At 42.7% G+C, this 20,015-nt stretch overlaps 1 protein-coding gene across 4 annotated transcripts in view; it reads left to right on the top strand.

Moving 5' to 3' along the window:
* The window catches only part of CANT1 (calcium activated nucleotidase 1), a 31,354-nt gene extending 12,239 nt beyond the window's left edge, over positions 1 to 19,115 (top strand). For all 4 annotated transcript variants that reach the window (XM_029599146.1, XM_029599148.1, XM_029599147.1 and 1 more), the window contains exons 2-4: positions 6,863 to 7,508; positions 8,074 to 8,277; positions 18,644 to 19,115. In XM_029599146.1, the coding sequence (XP_029455006.1) occupies positions 6,881 to 7,508; positions 8,074 to 8,277; positions 18,644 to 19,014 (1,203 nt within the window). In that variant the 5' untranslated portion in view covers positions 6,863 to 6,880 and the 3' untranslated portion in view covers positions 19,015 to 19,115. The remainder of the gene's footprint in view (positions 1 to 6,862; positions 7,509 to 8,073; positions 8,278 to 18,643) is intronic.
* Positions 19,116 to 20,015: the final 900 nt, after the last annotated feature.

Genomic DNA, 20,015 nt, shown 5'->3' with positions numbered 1-20,015 from the left:
GGCATAGAATATCTTAGTTAACGCTATTTCTTTGCTTGTAGAGATTTGTAAAACTTCACCCAGATATTTCCGTAGCAATTCTGTTGCTGACAATAACCTAGTAATTGGGAAGTTTAAAAAAACGAAGATTTTTTGACCTTATTACATTTTCTAAACTCTCTAGCTGTCTTGAAGTCACCAAACTATCCTTAACAAATGCTGTATTAGCTGCTTATAAATTTGAAACTTGTGAGTTTATCACCATATAATTACTTTCCAAACTAACTAATCAAGTTGCATGATCTTGAAGCAAATTTTTAATCTCATTATTAAAAGAACCAAATTGAGTCAAAGCCTGGGTTAATAATTTCTGCATACTATTTACTGACTTCCAAACATCTAGCAAGGTCACATTGTTTAAATCAGGTATTTCAATGTTAGAAGCTTCCATTATTATTCCATCAGAAATGGCTGCGGGTGAGAGGTATCCAAGCCTCCCCCTACTGCAGCCACTTCATTATTTTGAGGAATTGAATCAATCAAGGAAACACTTAAAATATTTAAATCTTTATCAGATATAGCCTTGACTCTGAGGTGATGAATGGTGGCCGGGACTCTGTATTGAGCCCAAGGAAAAAGATACATCTTGGTTAAGGTTTAAGGAAACATTCATTCTACGTATTATATGACTATCCATAGGCCCCCTAACCGCCCAGGCATTGGAAGCGAAGGAAATACCTTAATTTTCCTTTTCCTGCCCATGTATCTTCAAGGAATAATCTCCAATGTTAGCTAGAGAGCAGCAAGGAGTGTGCCCTCTTAGGTGCACTCCTTTGGCAGCGCACCGGCAGCTGCACGCCGCAGCCCCCTGGTTTTAACCAGTCCCGGTTCGATCACATCACAGGGGGCGTGGAGAAGTAGTTTCAGGTGTTTTGGCAGGCTCTGAGCAGTCCCTCTGGCCGTAATTCCCTCCAGCAGGAGGAAAGTCCCTCCAGTTGCACTCTCGGCTGGCAAAATTTTTCTTGGTATGGGTCAGGCCAAGGTCAGCGGTCGGGCAAGGTCGGAGTCCAAGTAGAGGTCAAGACAGGCAGAGATCAGATGAGATCAAAAGTCCATTCCAAGTTAGCACCGAGAAAACAGTCTGAAGAAGCTAACTGTTAAATCACATGCATATTGTGATAAATTGCAGGAGGACCTTACAAGACTGGAAGATTGGACGTACAAATAGCAGATGAAATTTAATGTGGACAAGTGCAAGGTGATGCATATAAGGAAAAATAACCCATCCTGTAGTTACACGATGTTAAATTCCATATTAGGAGTTACGACCCAGGAAAAAGATTTAGTTATCATTGTGGATAATACACTGAAATTGTCAGCTCAGTATGCCGCGACGGTCAAAAAAGCAAACAATGTTAGGAATTATTAGGAAGGAACTGATGAATAAAACATAAAATGTCATAAATCCTTTGTATGGTGAGACCGCACCTTGAATACTATGTGCAGTTCTGTTCGCCGCATGGCTGTTTGGTATTGCTTTTGAGAATTTGGAAGGAAAATAGGCAAAGAACTCTTATTTAACTCTTTTATTACACTTTATTTGTTGTAATCTCCTTATGAATAATGTTAGCATATTGTATTTTACTCTTGTTTTATTTGGGATATATTTATGATAAATTTATGTATTCTTTTATTCTTTTAAAACATGTAAATCGCTATGACGGCTTGACTGAATAGTGGTATAGAAATCTTAACAAACAAAATAAAAATAAATAAATATATTTGCACTAGAGAAGGGCAACCAAAATGATAAAGGGCATGGAACAGCTTCCCTATGAAGAGAGGCTAAATTGGTTAGGGCTGTTCAACTTGGAGAAGAGATGACTGGGGGGATATGATAGAGGTCTATAAAATCATGAAGGAACTTGAACAGGTAAATGTGAATCTGTTATTTACTTGTTCAGGTACTACAAGGACTAGGGAGGCACTCCATGAAGTTGGCAACTAATTGGAGAAAATTGTTTTTCATTCAACATACAATTAAGCTCTGGAATTTATTGCCAGAGGATGTGGTTAGTGTAGCTGGGTTTAAAAAAAGGTTTGGATGAGTCCATGGAGGAGAAATCCATTAACTGTTATTAATCAAGTTGTCTTAGAGAATAGCCACTGCTATTAATTGCATCAGTAGCATGGGATCTCCTTAGTGTTTGGGTACTTGCCAGGTTCTTATGGCCTGGATTGGCCACTGTTGGAAACAGGATGCTGGGCTTGATGGACCTTTGGTCTGACCCAGTAAAGCAACTTCTTATGTTATTAAGGAAAATCTTGAATATGTCATTCCCCACCTCTATGCCCGAGAGATCCCCCATAATAAGCATGCGCTCTCATTGGGGCTCCATAACAATAGCATGGAATGGAGGAGAAAGAGGTCATCCCTGTTGAGTACCCCTACCTAAGGAAAAGATATCAGAATACCTACCATTAATCTTAATGCATGCTTGGGGTTGCAAATATAACCCCCTTATCCACGCAATAAAATCGGGACCCAACCCATTTTCTGTAATACTTTAAACCTGAGGTACCTCTGACCCCCAATGAAATGGCTTTCTCTGCATCAGTTGCAAGAAGCAACATAGAAATTCGCCCCATGTTGGGTTTAGCAGACCTAATTCAAAAGTCTTCAAACATTATCAGCAGCTTGTCTCTTGAGAACAAATCCAGAGTGGTCATCATGCATTAACTCCTGCATAGCACACCCCAAAAAAGAAGCTAGTACTTTTGCCAAGATTTTTAAACCCAAATTGAAAAGAGAAATGGGTTCATAAGACCTACATAACATGCTGTCTTTACCCAGCTTGGCAAGAACTGTTATCCCAGCCAGATTCATAGAAGGAGGACCAGCTTTAACTGGTTTCACAAGAATGCCACTACATTTCATATAAAATTTAGCTGTAAAACCATCCAATCCAGGTGATTTGTTCAACTTTAATGACCCAATAGCTGACAACACTTCTGGCTCAGAAATTTCTGTCTCCAATCTGGATTATACATCAGGAGAGATCATAGGCATAACAATCTGATCCAGATACCTATTCATCTCCTCATCATTAATAAAGTAGTTTTAGTATATAAGTCCTGATAAAACCATCATTGCCATAAAAATAACCCACCCCTCTCCCTCGTTAATCCTGGTGATTTTATTTTTAGTCTATACCTGCTTCAATGAACAAGCAAATAGCCTGCTGGCCTTGTTTCTGAATTCAAACGAGGCAAAAGTTCCTTCAGTTTCCCCTTCTCTGCCTCTAATTTACCATGGATTTTAGGATTACCATTGCATTTATGCATTTGTTCTACTCACTGAATTGACTTGGTCAACTCGTCATTTTCCAATTGCCTTTCTTCCTTTTTGGCCCATGATATTAATTTTCTATGAATCATAGCTTTAAGGTATTCCCATAGTCTATGAGCAGAAATACCCTCTTGATCATCAAACTGAAGATAATCCTGCAAATCCGCTCTCGATTGCTCACACAATGCTACATCTTTTAATAAAGAACCATTTAATCTCTAAAAACAACATCCATTGTCATTTTGTTTGAAAAAGAATTCAATCACGACAGAAGCATGATCAGACAACATGATAGGTCCTAACGCAGAGGACAGTACCTCTGATAGACGTGATTTACTCATTAAAAAGAAATCAATTTTAGAATATGCGACTTAGAATAAAAAGTATAATCTAATAGACTGATTTGTACACCCTTCACAAGTCTATTAATCCTAGTGAAGAGAAAAAATGCTTAAGCTCGATTCTTTGTAGTCTTGAATGAGCATCACAACTCTTAGAATTATCTAATAGAGGAGAAAGTTATACTGAAATCACCCCCAACAATCAAATGACCTTCAAGTATTCAATAGGAGTATCCCTCAGGGACAGAAAAAACTAAATCTGATTTATATTAGGACCATAAATATTGAGAGAAGAAAAAAATGATGCCATCACTCTTCAACTTTAATAATATCTAGCTCCCCTCTTTATCCCTTATCACCTCCAAGACATCAAAAAAGTGAATCTTTTGAACTTTAAAATACCAGCCCCATTATGTTTAGAATATACCACATGAGAAGCATAAAGAATGTAAGGAAACAATTTCTTATGCATCAGCTTTTCCACTTGCTTTTCAAATGAGTTTCCTGAATAAAGGAAATTGATACAATGTTTTGGCTTCTTTAAATAGAAGCTGGCGTTTCTTAGGGGAATTCAAAGCCTTTAACATCTAAAGAAGACACTTTAAGATTAGCCAACATGAGAAAAGAGAGAGACAATAGAAGATTAGCCCACAAAATTCCTCTCCCATAGCAAAGTGAACGCACATATCCCCTCTACCATCTTACTCAAAAATGTTGGAAGAGGCTAGATCAAACACACCCATTTAAATGAGAAATGATAACCTCGCCCCCCCCCCCCCCCCAAGATGGCCCACAAGTACATCTTCACCAGAGTTACATTTGAGTCTCGTCCCCCCCCCCCACCCCTCTGACTCTTCGCCAGCAGGAATACTTTTGCTGAGGTAAACACTTGGTGTCCATTTCGCATTGCTTCAGCATCTCCCAGCAATTTCAAAGCTTTCTCCATCAAACGAACTCTCATAGTAACCCCACTAATAGTGAAAGCGAGGCCGAATGGGAAAAGTCACTTGAGGCAAATATTTTGAGCCTTGAGAGAGTCCATCACACATTTTAGTTCCCACCTTCTTCAAGTGATAGGCGATAAATCATTGAAAATTGCTGTCACATGGCCTTTCCACTGTATAGTGCCCAAGGACTTGGCTTTCTTTGTAATAACCTCCTTAGTGGTAAAGTGATGAAAACAAACCACAGTATCCCTTGGTTTACTGTTGATTGGTGCCCCTAAAGTTCTATATGCCCTCTCCACCTTATATGCACGTGAGAAGGCTCAGAGCCGTCCGACTCCAAAAACACGGCACATATCCAGTCAATGAACTTACCATTTTCAGGGACTCCCCGGTTGCACAAGTTACTCCTCCTGGACTGATTTTCAAGTTCTCCAAGCTTAACTGCAAGTCCTCCATTTGCCCTCCCTAAGCGCTGGAATTTCTTTTGTAAGTGTATCATTATGTTGGTCTGCTCCTCAAAATGCATCTCAGCTTCCTCCACTCTATTGCCAATCTCACTAATATCCTTCCATAAATCAGTCACAGTATCCAGTATTTCACTCTTCACCGAAGCTATATCAGCTTTAAAATCTCAGAACCATTTTTGGAAATCCACCCAGGTAACTTGTTCATTCTCGGTTGCAAATTCCTCAGCCAACCCTGCAAAGCCCGCCTTCTATTGGCCTCCAGCATAAGAAAATTCTCTTAAATTGACCAGCTTCTTCTGGGTGGCTGTCATAACTCTATATCCACTTTAAAAAAATAACCAGGATGCTCAACAAATGAGTAGAATCAGGATTTTATCAAAACATAATGGGAAGCTCAGGCAGCCATCTTGCAGGGTACTGTCACTTCCTCCTTCATCTCTGTATTATTTCATGTTAGAAAGTTACACAATTTTCACTGTTTCCATTCTTTTTTTCTTCCTTCCTCTTAGCATCTGATTCAGAGATATAGTGCTACAAAGCAGCAACGTCACCATCCTGCCCTAAGATCTCTACCAGTCTAATTCTGCTGCTTTAGCAGGCAGTCGAGAATCTGTGTGTGTGTGTGTGTGTGTGTGGGAGGGGGGGGGGTGCTTTACTGTATCCTAGGAATGTCTGAGAACTGTTACATAGAAACATAGATATGACGGCAGAAGAAGACCAAATGGCCCATCCAGTCTGCCCAGTAAGCTTTGCACTTTTTTTTTTTTTCTCATACTTCTGTTAGTCTTGGCTCTTAGTAACCTTTTGGTTCTATTTCCCTTCCACCCCCACCATTAATGTAGAGAGCAGTGTTGGAACTGCATCTAAGTGAATATCTAGCTTAATTAGTTAGGGGTAGTAACCGCCGCAATAAGCAAGCTACACCCATGCTTATTTGTTTACCCAGACTATGTAATTCAGTCCTTGTTGGTTATTGTCTGTATATAGATCCACTTTTCTTCATTCCCTCGGCCATTGAAGCAGAGAGCTTTGCTGGATATGCGTGAAGTATTGGACTTTCTCCCCTGCCGTTGAAGCAGAGAGCTATGCTGGATATGCCTGTTACATGTAATGAGTTTGTGTTGCTTTTTTGGCTGGTGGAGGCTCTCTGCAGATCTTTACACTCATGGATTAGCCTCTTTGGCCTTGTGAGATTGTGAGGTGACGCTGATTTGCATGATAGTTATTGGGAAGTCAGTTTTGTTATGGTCCCGAGTGGGTAATAAACCCATGCATGGTTGACTGACAACTTCAGCTTCTCATTTCTTCCCCACCATCTCCACAAATGTCTTCCCTCCCCCCGCCCCCCTCCAGCATGTATACAACTTCAAGTCATGAGACATCAGATCCATCCTGGTATTCGTTTGTAAGGCTTTATCCCATTCAAGAGGGAATTCCATAAGTAACACAGATGGGAATAGGATATAGAAACCTCCTATTCACACTTGAATAGCAAGAATCATAGTCCTGTCAGACATGTTCTTTTTCACGTTACTGTGATATTTCTGCTGTTTTTTTCATAGTTAATCTTGCGATGTACTCCTGCATGACAGAGGCCTGTAGGTAGATTTGCCAGTCCTCTCTGTATATAATGAATCTGTTTCCCCAAAGCCACAGTGTATCATGATGCCCAGAAATCTTCCTCCGTTTATTGTGTAATGCTACTTTTATTTTTGTTTCTTTTGATATGACAGCAGGCCATTTGCAATGTATCTGAGTCCTGGCTGTTCTTTCTTGTAGGTTACTCTCTGCTATCCCATGAAGACTTATGAGCTCTTGGAATGTAGTGATCCTATGCACCCACTTAGGATCAGCGTTGGTGGTCTTCCTGTGTTGGCATCAATGACCAAGGCCGCTGACCCACGCTTTCGCCCCCGCTGGAAGGCTATCCTTGTGTCCCTTGTGTGCATTGCTCTGGTGCTGCTGCTGTACTGTTTCCACCGATCTTCCACTGCCAGAGTTATCCAGCCCAATGCCCATAACTGGAGGCTCAGCAGACTCTCAAAGGAACAGTACAATGACACCTACCCACTCTCCCCTGTGCAGAAAACCACCGAGGGAATGCGGTACCGAATAGGGGTCGTTGCAGACCTAGATACGAACTCTAAGAGCACCAAGAAGAATACCTGGTACAGCTACCTGAAGAAGGGATACCTGATGCTCTCAAATAGCTGGGACAAAGTGACTTTGGAGTGGGACAAAGATGACACCATGCTGGAGTCTCACCTGGCTGAGAAGGACAGAGGGATGGAGCTTTCTGAACTGGCAGTTTTCAATGGCAAGCTGTACTCTGTGGATGACCGGACAGGGGTGGTGTATCAGCTAGAGGGAAACAGAGCCATTCCCTGGGTAATCTTGCCTGACGGAGACGGGACAGTGGAGAAAGGTGAGTGTTTTTTAAGTCCAGGTTTTCCCGTCTTTGGCAAGATAAGTCCAGATCCAAATCTGAAACTTCACAAGCCGGGGAATTAATGGACAGAACAAACTAGAGAGCAAGGTCGAGCCTAGGACAGAGGAGGGGGAGGGGGTTCGGGATCGAACCTGTGAGAGCATTGTTAACTGTAAATGTATGTGCTACAGCTACCATAACTCTGAGCTCAGGCCTGGGTTGCAATTCCTGATGTAGTTCAGAAACTGACTATCCAACTTAGGAGTAATTTTATCATCCCAAACTATACATAGCAGGGAGAGGGGAAAGGAAGGTAACGTTTTTAATTCAGTGGTTTGTGTAGCGAGGGGGGAAGGGCGCTATGCTTGTCCCAATCTCCTTAGAGTGGACAGGGGATGTCATTGACCCAGTGACAGTATGTTAGGAGAGGAGGGGCAGTATTCTTTCCTCCTTGATCTATGTTGCTACAGAGTGGGGGTATCTGCTACCAGCTCTGCTTAGAATTGCGGTGTCCTTGCCTCCTTATCTAATGATGGTGTGTGATGGGGTTTCTTTCCTCTAGGTTTTAAAGCAGAGTGGCTCGCCGTGAAAGATCAGCACCTTTACGTGGGGGGCTTGGGCAAGGAGTGGACCAGCACCACAGGAGAGGTCCTGAACGAGAACCCCGAGTGGGTGAAAGTGATTGGCCAGAAGGGCAACGTGTACCACGAGAACTGGATCTCCAATTACAATGCACTAAGATCTGCCGCATTGATCAAACCCCCAGGTAGGATGGTCGATCATGTCCAGGCACACTATTCAGTGGCAGCGCTTTCTGGCTCGAGGAGAAGTCCCTGTGCCCGGAGTACGTGCTCTTTTTAGCAGGTGTGTGCCTTCTTTTTAGGGTGTTTTCATGCTGCAGTTCCAAAGATGCAGAAAGCCCTGCCTGAGCTCAAACTTCTTTTTGGGACCAAATGGTTCCATTATGAGGTGGAAAATGAGATTTTGATGCTGGTCGGTCAGCGTTGTGCTTTTGCAGGCACTGGCATGAAGAATCCATACAAGATCGAACCTGACAAAGCCTCAATCCCTTGAATCAATTTCAAGTCTGTTTCAGTAGCATGGTTGCTATGTTAATTCACTTGAATGCATGGCAATAAAGGTCAATAAATAACAAAAAAAAAAAAAAAGAGAGAAACCTCTTTATTAGACAAGGGCTTATGTCCTAAGGATTTTCTCTCATTTTGCTCAGTAAATTAGGTCCTTCATATATTTCTTGACTAATTTCCATTTGTGACTTTTTTTTTTTTTTTAATTGCCATAAGTTCCTGTGCCAGTTCCTAAGGTGCCCTGACCTTTGGCTTTGGACAGCTGGTTTTTGGCACCAGTCCAAACAGGGCAGGACATGAAGAACCGCAGCAGTTGCTAGTTGTAGAGAAAAATCTCCTCTCATGTGTCGTCCACTGCCACTCCCACTCCCAGCACCCATCTGTGATGTCACCTTGACTTCCACACTTCAGTATCCAGGGGGGGAAGATTCATGACAGCAGAGAATTATTTCATTTCCTGAGGCTGACAAGAGCCAGGAAGCATTAGATTCTCTTACCTGTGTTCAGTTACTATTGTTGGTTCTTATGTATTTGACTCTGTATTGGGATATTCTGATTTGTGGGGTTTCAATTTAATATTGTCTTCTTGTCGTTAGAATCACCATACTGAGTCAGACCAAGGGTCCAATAAGCCCAGAACCCCGTTACTAACAGTGGCCAATCCAGGTTACAACTATTTGGCAGGATCCCAAAAAGTAGACAGATCCCATGTTGCTTATACCCAAGGATAAGCAGTGGCTTTCTCCAAGTCTACCTGGTTAATAACGGTTTATGGACTTTTCCTCCAGGAACTTGTCCAAACCTTTTTTAAATCCAACTATGCTTACTGCTTTTACTACATTCTCTGGCAATGAATTCCAGAGCTTAATTGTGTGTTGAGTGAAGACCATTTTCTGCAATTTGTTTTAAATGTGCTACTTAGTAACTTCATGTGATGTCCCCTAGCCTTTTTTTGTTTTTTGGAAAGAGTAAACAACTGATTTCATTTACTTGTTCTACTCCACTCATAATTTTATAGACCTGTATCATATCTCCCTCTCTGCTGTCCCTTCTGCAAACTGAAGAGTTCTAACCTCTTTAGCCTTTCCTCATAGAGAAGCCAGTCCATCTTCATTATTTTGGTCACCTTTCTCTGTACCTTTTTCTAGTTACACTATATCTTGTTTGAGATGTGGCAACTAGAATTGCACATGGGGCACCATTGACCGATAAAGAAGTATTATGAGATTCTCTACTTTATTCTCCATTCCTTTCCTAATAATCATAATAGCATTGTATTGAGTGGGTAGGGGGGTTGATTACAAGAGGCAATAAGTGGAGGTACACTTCTAATATAAAATACAATCTCAATATATGAGATTATCCCCAAAACGTTAGCTGATCCTTCTGGCCTTTAATGATAAAGATCTTTAAAATGTGCTGTGGGAGAGGTTGTTCTCAGTATAGAAATAATTTTAGGAGATCATGTGGTGTGCTGAAGGGTGAGGATGCCTGTGGCTGACTCTCCCACCCCTGGGTCTGAAATCTGGCTTCATCCTTGCACTTAATACTTCTTAGAAGCTCTCTAAATGGCAAAAGAAGAACCCTCTAAATAGCTGCTGGCGATGTGGGCAGACAAAGGGGACAAGGCACAGAGATCTGGTCATAAAAGCTTGCAGGGTGTTAGGGCGCAGGCTGAGGAGCCAGGCCTCTGATAACGAGTGGCCTACGCTCGTGCCCCCGATAGACGTGCCAAAACAGTTACAAATCCTGTTGAGTCATTTTTCTGTAAACTAACCTCGACAATCCACAGAGAACTTGTGATTGTTGTGGAAAAAGTCACGGAGCTAGTGGCTTTGGTGCAAGATAATTCATCTTGCCTGGATTCAGTGGAGACTGGAATTGAGGATGTGGAGCTTTCAATAACTGAAGTGTGGCGCGAGGTGGATCTGCTGGATTGGTGACTTACTGAGACAACAGATAAGTTGGATGATAACCGGGGCCACCGCCATAATATTAGAGTTGTCTGACTTCCAGAGGGAGGTGGAGGGCTCGACGCCATTAGCGTTTTTCGAGCATTGGCTGTCAGGTACTTGACTTGACAGCTGATGAGGACCCACATCAGGTTGGAATGCGCACATAGAGTTTTGGCATGCAACCTTGTATTGTCGTCATGCAGCCGCATGCATTTCCAGATACGATTAAGATAATGAACGCCGCACGAGCAAAGGGCGAGATTCTCTTAAATCACAAAGTGATGTTCTTTCAGGATTTTTCTATGCCAGTACAAAAAGAGGACTGGCTTTGCGGTGGTTAAAAAGGTGCTGCGACAGCGAGGCCTCGCATATGCCCTCCTTTATCCTGCGTGCCTGAAGGTCTTTTTCCCTGACATACCTCAGATCTTTGACTCATTGGTGGAGGTACAGAATGCTATTGAACAAGCCGGGGGAAGCGCTGATGGGACGGAAACAGGGCTGCGGTGCGGCTGAGGCCTGCTCGCCAGGAGTCGAATAGGAGAGTACCCTGTGCTGTCGGGGGAGGGAGAGTCAAGCAGGCACAAAAGAGAGTTTTATGCATGACTGTTGATGGGGTGATCTCTGGGAGATTTTACTATATGTTCTTTTTCTTTTTTTACATCTGTCTGCCTTATTGGAGTGACTGGGGGGGTGTATGGTGGGTAGGTGTGGAGAGGTAAGCTGCTGTTGCCACGGTCCTTATGTTTTGTATGCTTTTATCTGTCTCCTGTGGTAATGCTGGCCTTGAATGGTCAGGACCACATGCACTTGCAGAACAAGCCTTATTTATGGTATCTGCCCAGCTACGCACAAACGGAAAGGAGCATGCTCGGGGGGAGCGGAGGCGCTTGGCTGGTGAGATTGGCGAGCAAAGAAGGCAGGAGCATGTATTAAAAAGAATTCTAGCTCATGGAGTCAGTTCTTGGAGACCTCTGAAGTTGGTACCTGTACTCGTGTCTGTTTACCTGGGGGACTTTGCAAGGGTTAGCACGTGCTACAAGAGACTTGTACTTTTACTTTTAAAGGGCCATGGTACATTAGCATGGGCAGTATTGGTGGGATTACTGTTACTTATTCTTGTTTCAGGAGGCATCATGTTAGTCAAGGGTTCCATTGGGAAGTGTGGGTGGGACAGGGGAGAAGGGTTGGGGGTTGAGGGCTAAGGGGCTTGGCGGATGGGAGGGCCCTGGCTCGGGGGAGGGGGCTTTGAGATTGCAGAGGGATAGAATATGATGGAATATTGCTTGGGGATTGTGTGGGAAAGGTGGGGGATAAGGTAGAGAAGGCTGAGGGGGGGAAGAGGGGTGATATGGAGGGAGAGGGCAGAGCTCTGGCTCCAAGGGTTCTCCCGCTGGAGAAACCTGCCACTGTATGGAGTGGGAGGAGAGGTGGGGGTGGGAAATGAGAAGTATTGGAAGGTTGGGACAGTATGGGATTAGAGAGTCTATAGGGGTTCTCGCCATTCCTAAACCTGGGGAAGTTCTATTAGTTGGGTTCTGGGTAGCTTTAATGAAGAAGAGGTTTTTAGGGTTCATGCGTTAACTCAAAACTTGGGAGGATGATGTTTTTCCTTGGCGCTCTTTGTCCAGTGCTGGATTAATTGGTGGAGCAGGCACATCGGCTTAATCCTTCAGAGTGGGCGTATACATCTTGAAAATGGCTAATTCTAAGATAGACTTGGTGACCTGGAATATTCACGGCATTACCTCCCCCATTAAGCGGAAGCAAATTTTCAATTTTCTGAAATAGCACTCGACACAGATAGCCTTGCTATGGGAAACCCAGACTGATAGAGAATATGGGAGACTCGAGAGAGTGGGTGGGTCAGTTCTGTTATGCATCTTTTAACTCTAAAAGTCAGGAGGTCTGTATAATGATACATAAAGCTCTCCCACTCAATGGTCACAAAGTTCAAAAAGATATGGAGGACAGATTTGTTTTTATTGACGGTACCCTGTATGAACAAACGGTGGTGGTGGCTGTGTATGGGCCAAACAAACAGCAGGATGCCTTCTACTCACAGGTCAGGGCGGAGAAGGCTGGTTTTTCCCCTCATCCGGCCTAGCATCAAGAGATTGGAGTACATGCATAAATCCTACTTTGGTTAGATCACGGCAGGTTGGGTCAGAACCAAATAGAGGGCTTCGAGCCTTCATACAAGGTTTGGACCTGGTGGATATATGGAGAAACAGTTACCTAACAAGCAGGGATTACACATACTTTTCAGTTGTGCATAACATTCACAGCCTCATAAATTTTTTTCTATAAGGTAAAAGCCTGTTGGGTAGAGTGCTGGGTGTGACCATTTTGCCCTGTTATCTATCAGACCACAGCCCTATAGGGCTAGATATGGATTTAATGTAGACACTGCCGGGGGAGCACTCGTGGTGGTTAAGTCTTTCGATTCTGGGGTGAGAGGATTTAAAGGCCATGATTGAGGAAGAAATAAAGATATTTCAGGAAATATGTGCAACTATCGAATGTAACCCGGTTGTCATATGAGAAACTCTGAAGGCGGTTTTACACAGCAAGATGATCAGCTATACTAGTCACTGTAAAAAGTTGAGAGAGGCCAGTTGGTGCGGGATATAGCATGGCTGGAGCGTTTGTATAAGTGTGTGTGTGTGTGGGGGGTTTTCAAAGATCTGGAGGTGGCTCATAGAGAGGACGTGCGAATTGGAGCTGCTTTAGATGGCTGTGACAGAAAAATCTATGCGTTTCACACGATGAAAGTTCTATAAGGCTACTTTAATGCACTGTTTTGGGGCTGCCCTGCTGTTCAAGCTTTCTGGTTATCCACTAAGACTTTTTTTTTTTTTTATAATTCTTTATTTATAATTTCCAATTACATATTTCAAGAATTAACATTTGAATAGAAAAATATTATGACATTCTCAAAGTACTTATACAAAAAAGAAAAAATCAGGAATTACAATTTTTGTCGATGTATTTAGTCCTCAAAATTGAGATTCAATCCACTACCTTGAGGAAATAGAAGTATCTATATTACTTAACAAAAGCTGGTTAAACGGGTCCCTTCTTTTAACGGTTGTGCTTACAGATTTTCAAAAGACAGGAGATGACGTAGCAACTGCGTAAATCTATCGGTTATAAAAGAGGAAAGCAGGAATATAGAAAATGTATGATGCATTTTGATACTTTACTAGACATTTACATGGAAATTTTAGGAAATATGCAGCCACCATTTCTAACACCTTAGGTTTTAAAATTAAAAATTGTTTCCTCTTTTTTTGAGTTTCTTTTGCCAAGTCTGGAAAAACTTGAACTTTCAAGCCCAGAAAGCTTTCAGATCTATATCGAAAGAATCTTTTAAATATCCATTCTTTGTCTGTCTCCAGGAGGAATGACACAATAAGTGTAGCTGGAGTGACCTGTTCGTTCAAAGAGCTTTCAATAATATTAGTCACATCCATTTGAGGTGCTAATGTTGAACAAATCTGTCCCCCACGTACTTTTTCAATTCCCCTTTTAAGAGGTGATATGTAGTAAATTCTTGATATTAAAGGCAACGTCTGTTTAGGTATTTTAAGGATTTCTAAAAGATACCTCTTCCACATATCCCTTGGTGCTATTAAGGAATTTTTTGGAAAATTTATAAAACGGATATTTTTTGCCCGAGCCTGGTTCTCAATGGATTCCATCTTCATCTTCATATCTAAATTTTCTTTTATGATGGAATATTGAACATCTTTAATTGTATTTATTTCCTTTTTCACATTCTCACTTTCTTCATGATTTTCCTTTATCGCCTTTTCTACCTTAGTCATACGATCTTCCAAACCATTTAGGTCTTCAACTATAGGTTTCAGTTGACTAGCAACATTTCCATTTAACAGACTAATAGTGTCCCAAATTGCATCCAAAGTAATTAGAGTAGGTCTCACCAGCTCAACAACTTGCGGCTGAATCCTGCCGGTTGTAGCTCCATTTTGTTGCTGGAACTTTGGCTGTTGAAGCTCTTCACCAGTTCTTCCTGTCATTGGGGGCCCTCCATTAGGGCTCACTCCCTTTTCTAGGGCTTCAGCGATGCTGCTTACTTCCAACAAAGCCGGCTCCCAAGGTAAGCGTGAGGTTCTAGCCTCAGCCAGATTGGCCGGGGCACACCTCTCTTCTGGGGACAGAGATATTTGTAGCTCTGGGGAAGCGCCGAGTACTTCTTGCTCCTGGTTACTCCCCAGCGAGCCCACTCCCGGAATCTCTGAGACTCGCCGCACGTGTGAATCCATCAGGCCCATCACAACAGGTAACAGTTCAAGTTCTTTAGCTTTCAGTTTACACGCGGAGTGCGGCATGGTTAAGGAAATATGAACCCACGGAGCCGTTCCAAGTGCGTCTTACCAGCTCGCTGCCATCTTGGATCTCATCGTAAATGTCCACTAAAACATTTTTATCTAAATTGGATATTCCTTTTAATGTTTGTTCTGCACCTTTCTGTATTCTTGGCCATGTCGAGAAAAATGTTGAGATTCGAAAACATTTTAAAGAACTACTTATAAAATGTAGTTTGGCCGAAAAGGGAATATTAAAAGTTATTGGCTCAATAGTTCTAGTCTTCACTGGAAGTATGGAAATTGACTATGATCAAGTTAATTATGTTGGAATTCCGCTCGTAGGTCATGAGCAATCCAATCTCGAACAAAGGTTTTTGCACATTTGGAGGCTTTTATCTCCTATGCTCCCAGTTGACTTGAGAAACAAACTCTTAAGAGGCGATATCAATTTCCTGCCACACACATCTGTTAGTTGTTCATCCTAGGTACTAAATGGTGCATGCACTATACAGCTTGCGAGGGGGTGGGTGGGAGGGTATAATTAGCTAAGTTTTAGTATGGCTGTTGTGAACCCATCTGGTGGGGGTGTCTTGAGAAGAAAGTCTGCAAAAGGAAGACATTGGTCTGATATCCATTAGTATTTGATAAGTGCTGTTATAATGATACAAACATGACAGACGATTGGCATTATAAGTGGACATTGTTCTGTTATATATTTGGTTACTAGTACTGACTGGTTCACAGAGGTACTATATTCCACTATTTGTTGCCTATGGGTCATGTTGTAATATGAAAACCAATAAAAATGATAAAACAAAGTTCTGTGAGCATGGGAACAAGGCGGGGAAACTACTGGCAAGTATGAGGAGATGGGCAAAGGGTACATTAATCAAAATTCATACTGCAAGCGGGGTACTGTCTGGTAACTTAAAAATTGTAAATGACACCTTTCGCCTATATTATGCAGACCTATATGCAGGCAAGGAGCTTTGTACTAAGGAAGAAATTCTTGGATATCTGTATAAAATCACTTTGTCAGTGCTCTCAGGGCAACACAATGAACATCTCAGAGCACCAATTTCATTGGAAGAGATGGACAGGGCAGTTAAGCTGCTTCTGGTCAGCAAAAGCCCAGGTCCAGATGGATTTCCTCTTGACTTATAAGTCATTCTTTTCAGACCTGGCTCTCCCTTTGGCTAGTGCATTCAGGTATTTGAGGGTGGATCCTTCTTGCTTGCACAGGATGACTGAGGCCACTATAGTTCTCATTCATAAAAAAGATAGGAAGGAAGGAAGAAGACCCAGGGTCATATAGACCCATCTCATTATTAAATGCGGACATCAAAGTCCTGGCAAAGGTACTACATCTGAGGCTGGAGAGGAATCAATCCTCAGCTGGTGCAGGAAGATCAGACAGGATTCGTGAAAGGGCACTTACCTAAGGCAAATACCAGAAAGGCCTTTCATATTATTTCTTTGGCCAGCAAGCTTAAGATTCCGAGGCTTTTGGTGACCTTGAATGCTGAGAAGGCCTTCAACAAGGTGTATTGGTCATTTATGTTTGAGGTGCTTAACAAATTTAATTTGGACCCTGGGTTTGTGGGATGGATTACAGTTCTGTATACACACCCAGTGCCTGACCAACAGCTTCCTGTCTGAAGCTTTTCCCATCCGGCAGGGGACGAGGCAGGGCTGCCCCCTCTCCCCATTGTTATTTGATCTGCTTATTGAAATGCTGGCTCAAGTGATCAGATCAGGAGATCATGGGGTTCAGGGTTAATGAAAGGATCATAAGATTTCTCTTTACACAGACTATGTAAAGATTAAAGAATTGGCTCCCAGAGTTTTGGCAACTTTGAAAGGATATGGTTAACTACAAAAAATTGGAGCTGTATCTCCCGGGATGGGGGTGGTGGGGGGGGGGGTGACAGTGCACTCCCTGCCATGTTGCATGCATCTATTTCGGGTGGCCGCAGAAGGCTTCAAATACCTGGGCATTTTTCTGCTTTGTAATTGGACTGACATATACAGGACAAACTATGCACCGGCATATACCAAGATACTTGATGATCAGCTAAATTGGTCAGGGCTGGGGAGAATTGAGGTCCTTAAGATGAATATTCTGCCCAGGTTATGTATTTATTTCAACACATTCCTATAGGGCTGCCCACTAAAATCTTTTCTAACTTAAACTGTCAACTTTCACGATTCGTCTGGCAGGGAAGGAACCCCAGAGTGAAACTAAGTACTTTATGGGAACGAAGGGGGATGGGGGAGGGGAATGGCATTGCCCAATCTTCTATGATATTAAAGGACCGCTTGCTTAGCATTTATTAGAGGCTGGTTGCGTAGGGATTACTCATAACCCTGGCTTTCCCTGGATGTCAGACTGGCAGGATGGGTACACCTGGCACTTTTGCCATTCATGCACCCTGCCTCTTCGCAGGCTAGACTGGCCACTAGATCATGCCCGATCATAGGACACAGTATTCAGGTTTGGAGGGGAATGTGCAAAAGCTTAGAGTTTCCAGGGGGAGTTCAGGGGCCGATGGTGATGTTGAAGGAATAATAGATGTATTTTGGCGGCCACCCTTCATAATGTCACAGCAGAATAATGGAGAGCAAGTTGGCGTTTCCTGGGTCAGTTGTGGGAGAGGAGGGATGTATCTCTTTTGAGGATTTACAGGAGGAGTTTGAGCTGCATGATGGGTCAAGGGAGGTTTTAGATAGCCTTCAGGAGTACCTTAGTAGGACTGAAGGAGAATGCCCATTGGGGGGAGAAGGTTCTCATGTTATAGGGGTCAGGGAGGAAGACCATTTCCTTACTTTACAAAGCTCATATTTCAGTATTAGAGGACAGGGATCCGATGGGTAGTCTGGATAGCTAGAATAGGGATTTGGGGCTGCGGCTGGGGGAGAGGGTCTGGTGCAGAATTTGGAAAAAGGCTCACAAGGTTTCCATATGCAGTTGCAGATCAGAACTTATGTATAAACTGAAAAAGAGAACTTATATATGTACCCCTTATATTGTGACGAGTTTTCTCCCTCTTCTTCCCTGCTGTGCTGGAGGGGGTGCGGAGAGATGGGCTCCTACTTGCACGTTTGGTGGGGATGTCCACTAGTGAGAAGGTTCTGGAGGAGGGTTGGACAGAGGATTGTGGATATCCTGGGATGCCAAATTTCAGGCCTGTTACTTGTCTCCTTGTGCTCTGTGCTGATGTGTTTCTCCCAGGGGTACAGCGAACACTTTGCAATCAGTTAATCATGCAGCTAAGTTCTCCATAGCAACACACTGGAAGTCGGAATCACTCATGTTGCACCGGCATAAACAGGTTCATGACATGGCGGTGATCGAGAAAATGACTTACTCTCTTCAAAATGTCTCATTTGTATGACAGAATATGGGCGCCCTATTGGAAATAGGTCAGTGCTAGGAACTCGGGCCTTGAGGACTTGGAGCAGTTGGGCCTAAGCAGCTGTAAGATGGGGAATTTGGAGAGCTGTACTTACTGATGTTTGTGTTGCAGGCACAGAAGGGCTGTAGAGCATTGGTCAACATTATATCATTGCTGGTTTATGTACATGTCCTCCCTTAGTTCAAAATAAAAAGTTTACAAAAAATAATTTTAAAATAAATGAAAGATAAATAAATCTTGAATGTGTTCCTTCTTGAATTGTAGGATGCGTGTTTTAAGCAAATTCTTAAATATGTTTTACCGTTCAGAGAATGAAGGCTGGTATGTGCTGCTCTTTCCCAGGTTACCTGATCCATGAATCTGCAGCTTGGAGTGAGACCCTACAGCGATGGTTCTTCCTGCCGCGCCGTGCTAGCCACCAGCGTTACAATGAAAAGGACGATGAGCACAAAGGCACCAACCTTCTCCTCCGGTGCACTCAAGATTTCACAGACATAGCTGTCAGCCACATTGGTGACTTGAAGCCCACCCACGGCTTCTCCTCTTTCAAGTTCATCCCTGACACAGACGATCAGATTATAGTGGCACTGAAATCGGAGGAGGACAGTGGAACAGTTGCCACCTACATCATGGTGTTCACGTTGGATGGGCGCTTTTTGCTGCCAGAAACCAAGATCGGCAGCATAAAATATGAAGGAATAGAATTTATTTAAAATAGACAAAAACAAATCTTTATCTCAAGCAAAATGAATGTAGGAGGAGTAACAAGTCTCAACACAGAGTTTTATTCAATAAATTGTTTTTATTTTCTCTTTTAGTTTGAAATTTTTATCCTCGACTTGAGTGTTAGTGTGTTACTTGGTGCTGGTTGTTAAGGAGGTTTTATCTGGCTGTGAAAACTCTGTATCCTACACCAGGGAGAGAAAACAGTCCAGGCTTAGTGAACCATACAGTGGGGCCAGATAGAAATCCTGGAAGCTCTGAGAGGGGCTGAAAGGATGGATTCTGGGAGCTCGGAGAGTGTCCAGCAGGATGATTCCCAGGATCTTGGAGAGGTGGAATATTGTGGGAGCTGGGAGAGCGCCTGGCAGGATGTATCCTGGGATCTCGGAAAGGTGCTGGCAGGGCATATTCTGGGATATTGTAGGAGCTGGGAGCGGTGCTGGCAGAATAGTTTCCACTTATAAATTTGATTTTGGGGATTGAGCTGATGAGCTCTGGCTCAGTAAGTGCTGGGGGAGAGCTAAGATTCTTGAGCAGATTTAAGGATACTGCACCTGGAAGGAGGTTATCCTTTGTTTTTCAGTTTTTATTTTATTTTTGTTAGGAATGTATTAGTTGTTTATTACAAGAACAAAAATTATATTTAACCAGGAAAAATGACTACTTTTTTTTTCCCACTGATTTTTTTTTTGTTTTTGTTCTTATAAATTCCCAGCAAAATAAATTAAAATAACTGAAAATGAAGAGTCCTTAGCTATCTGGTAGCCCAGGCTTTTCAAGCACCTTCTGCTGGCTGAGGCAGAGAGCTGATCGCCTGCATCTTCTGAAGATACCATGCCATACTTAGCCAAAAGAAGACTCATCTTTGTTCCTGCCTGGTGCCCATGTGGGTTGTTCCTTATCTGATTCAGACAACGGGCTCACACACCAGGAATCTAACAAAGTTAGACATGCATTCTAAGATAGTAACATACAGGCTAATGCAATATGG

This window comes from Rhinatrema bivittatum, chromosome 4, assembly GCF_901001135.1.
Source record: "Rhinatrema bivittatum chromosome 4, aRhiBiv1.1, whole genome shotgun sequence".
Classification (NCBI taxonomy): Eukaryota; Metazoa; Chordata; class Amphibia; order Gymnophiona; family Rhinatrematidae; genus Rhinatrema; species Rhinatrema bivittatum.
This window is presented reverse-complemented; position numbering and strand designations above follow the sequence as displayed.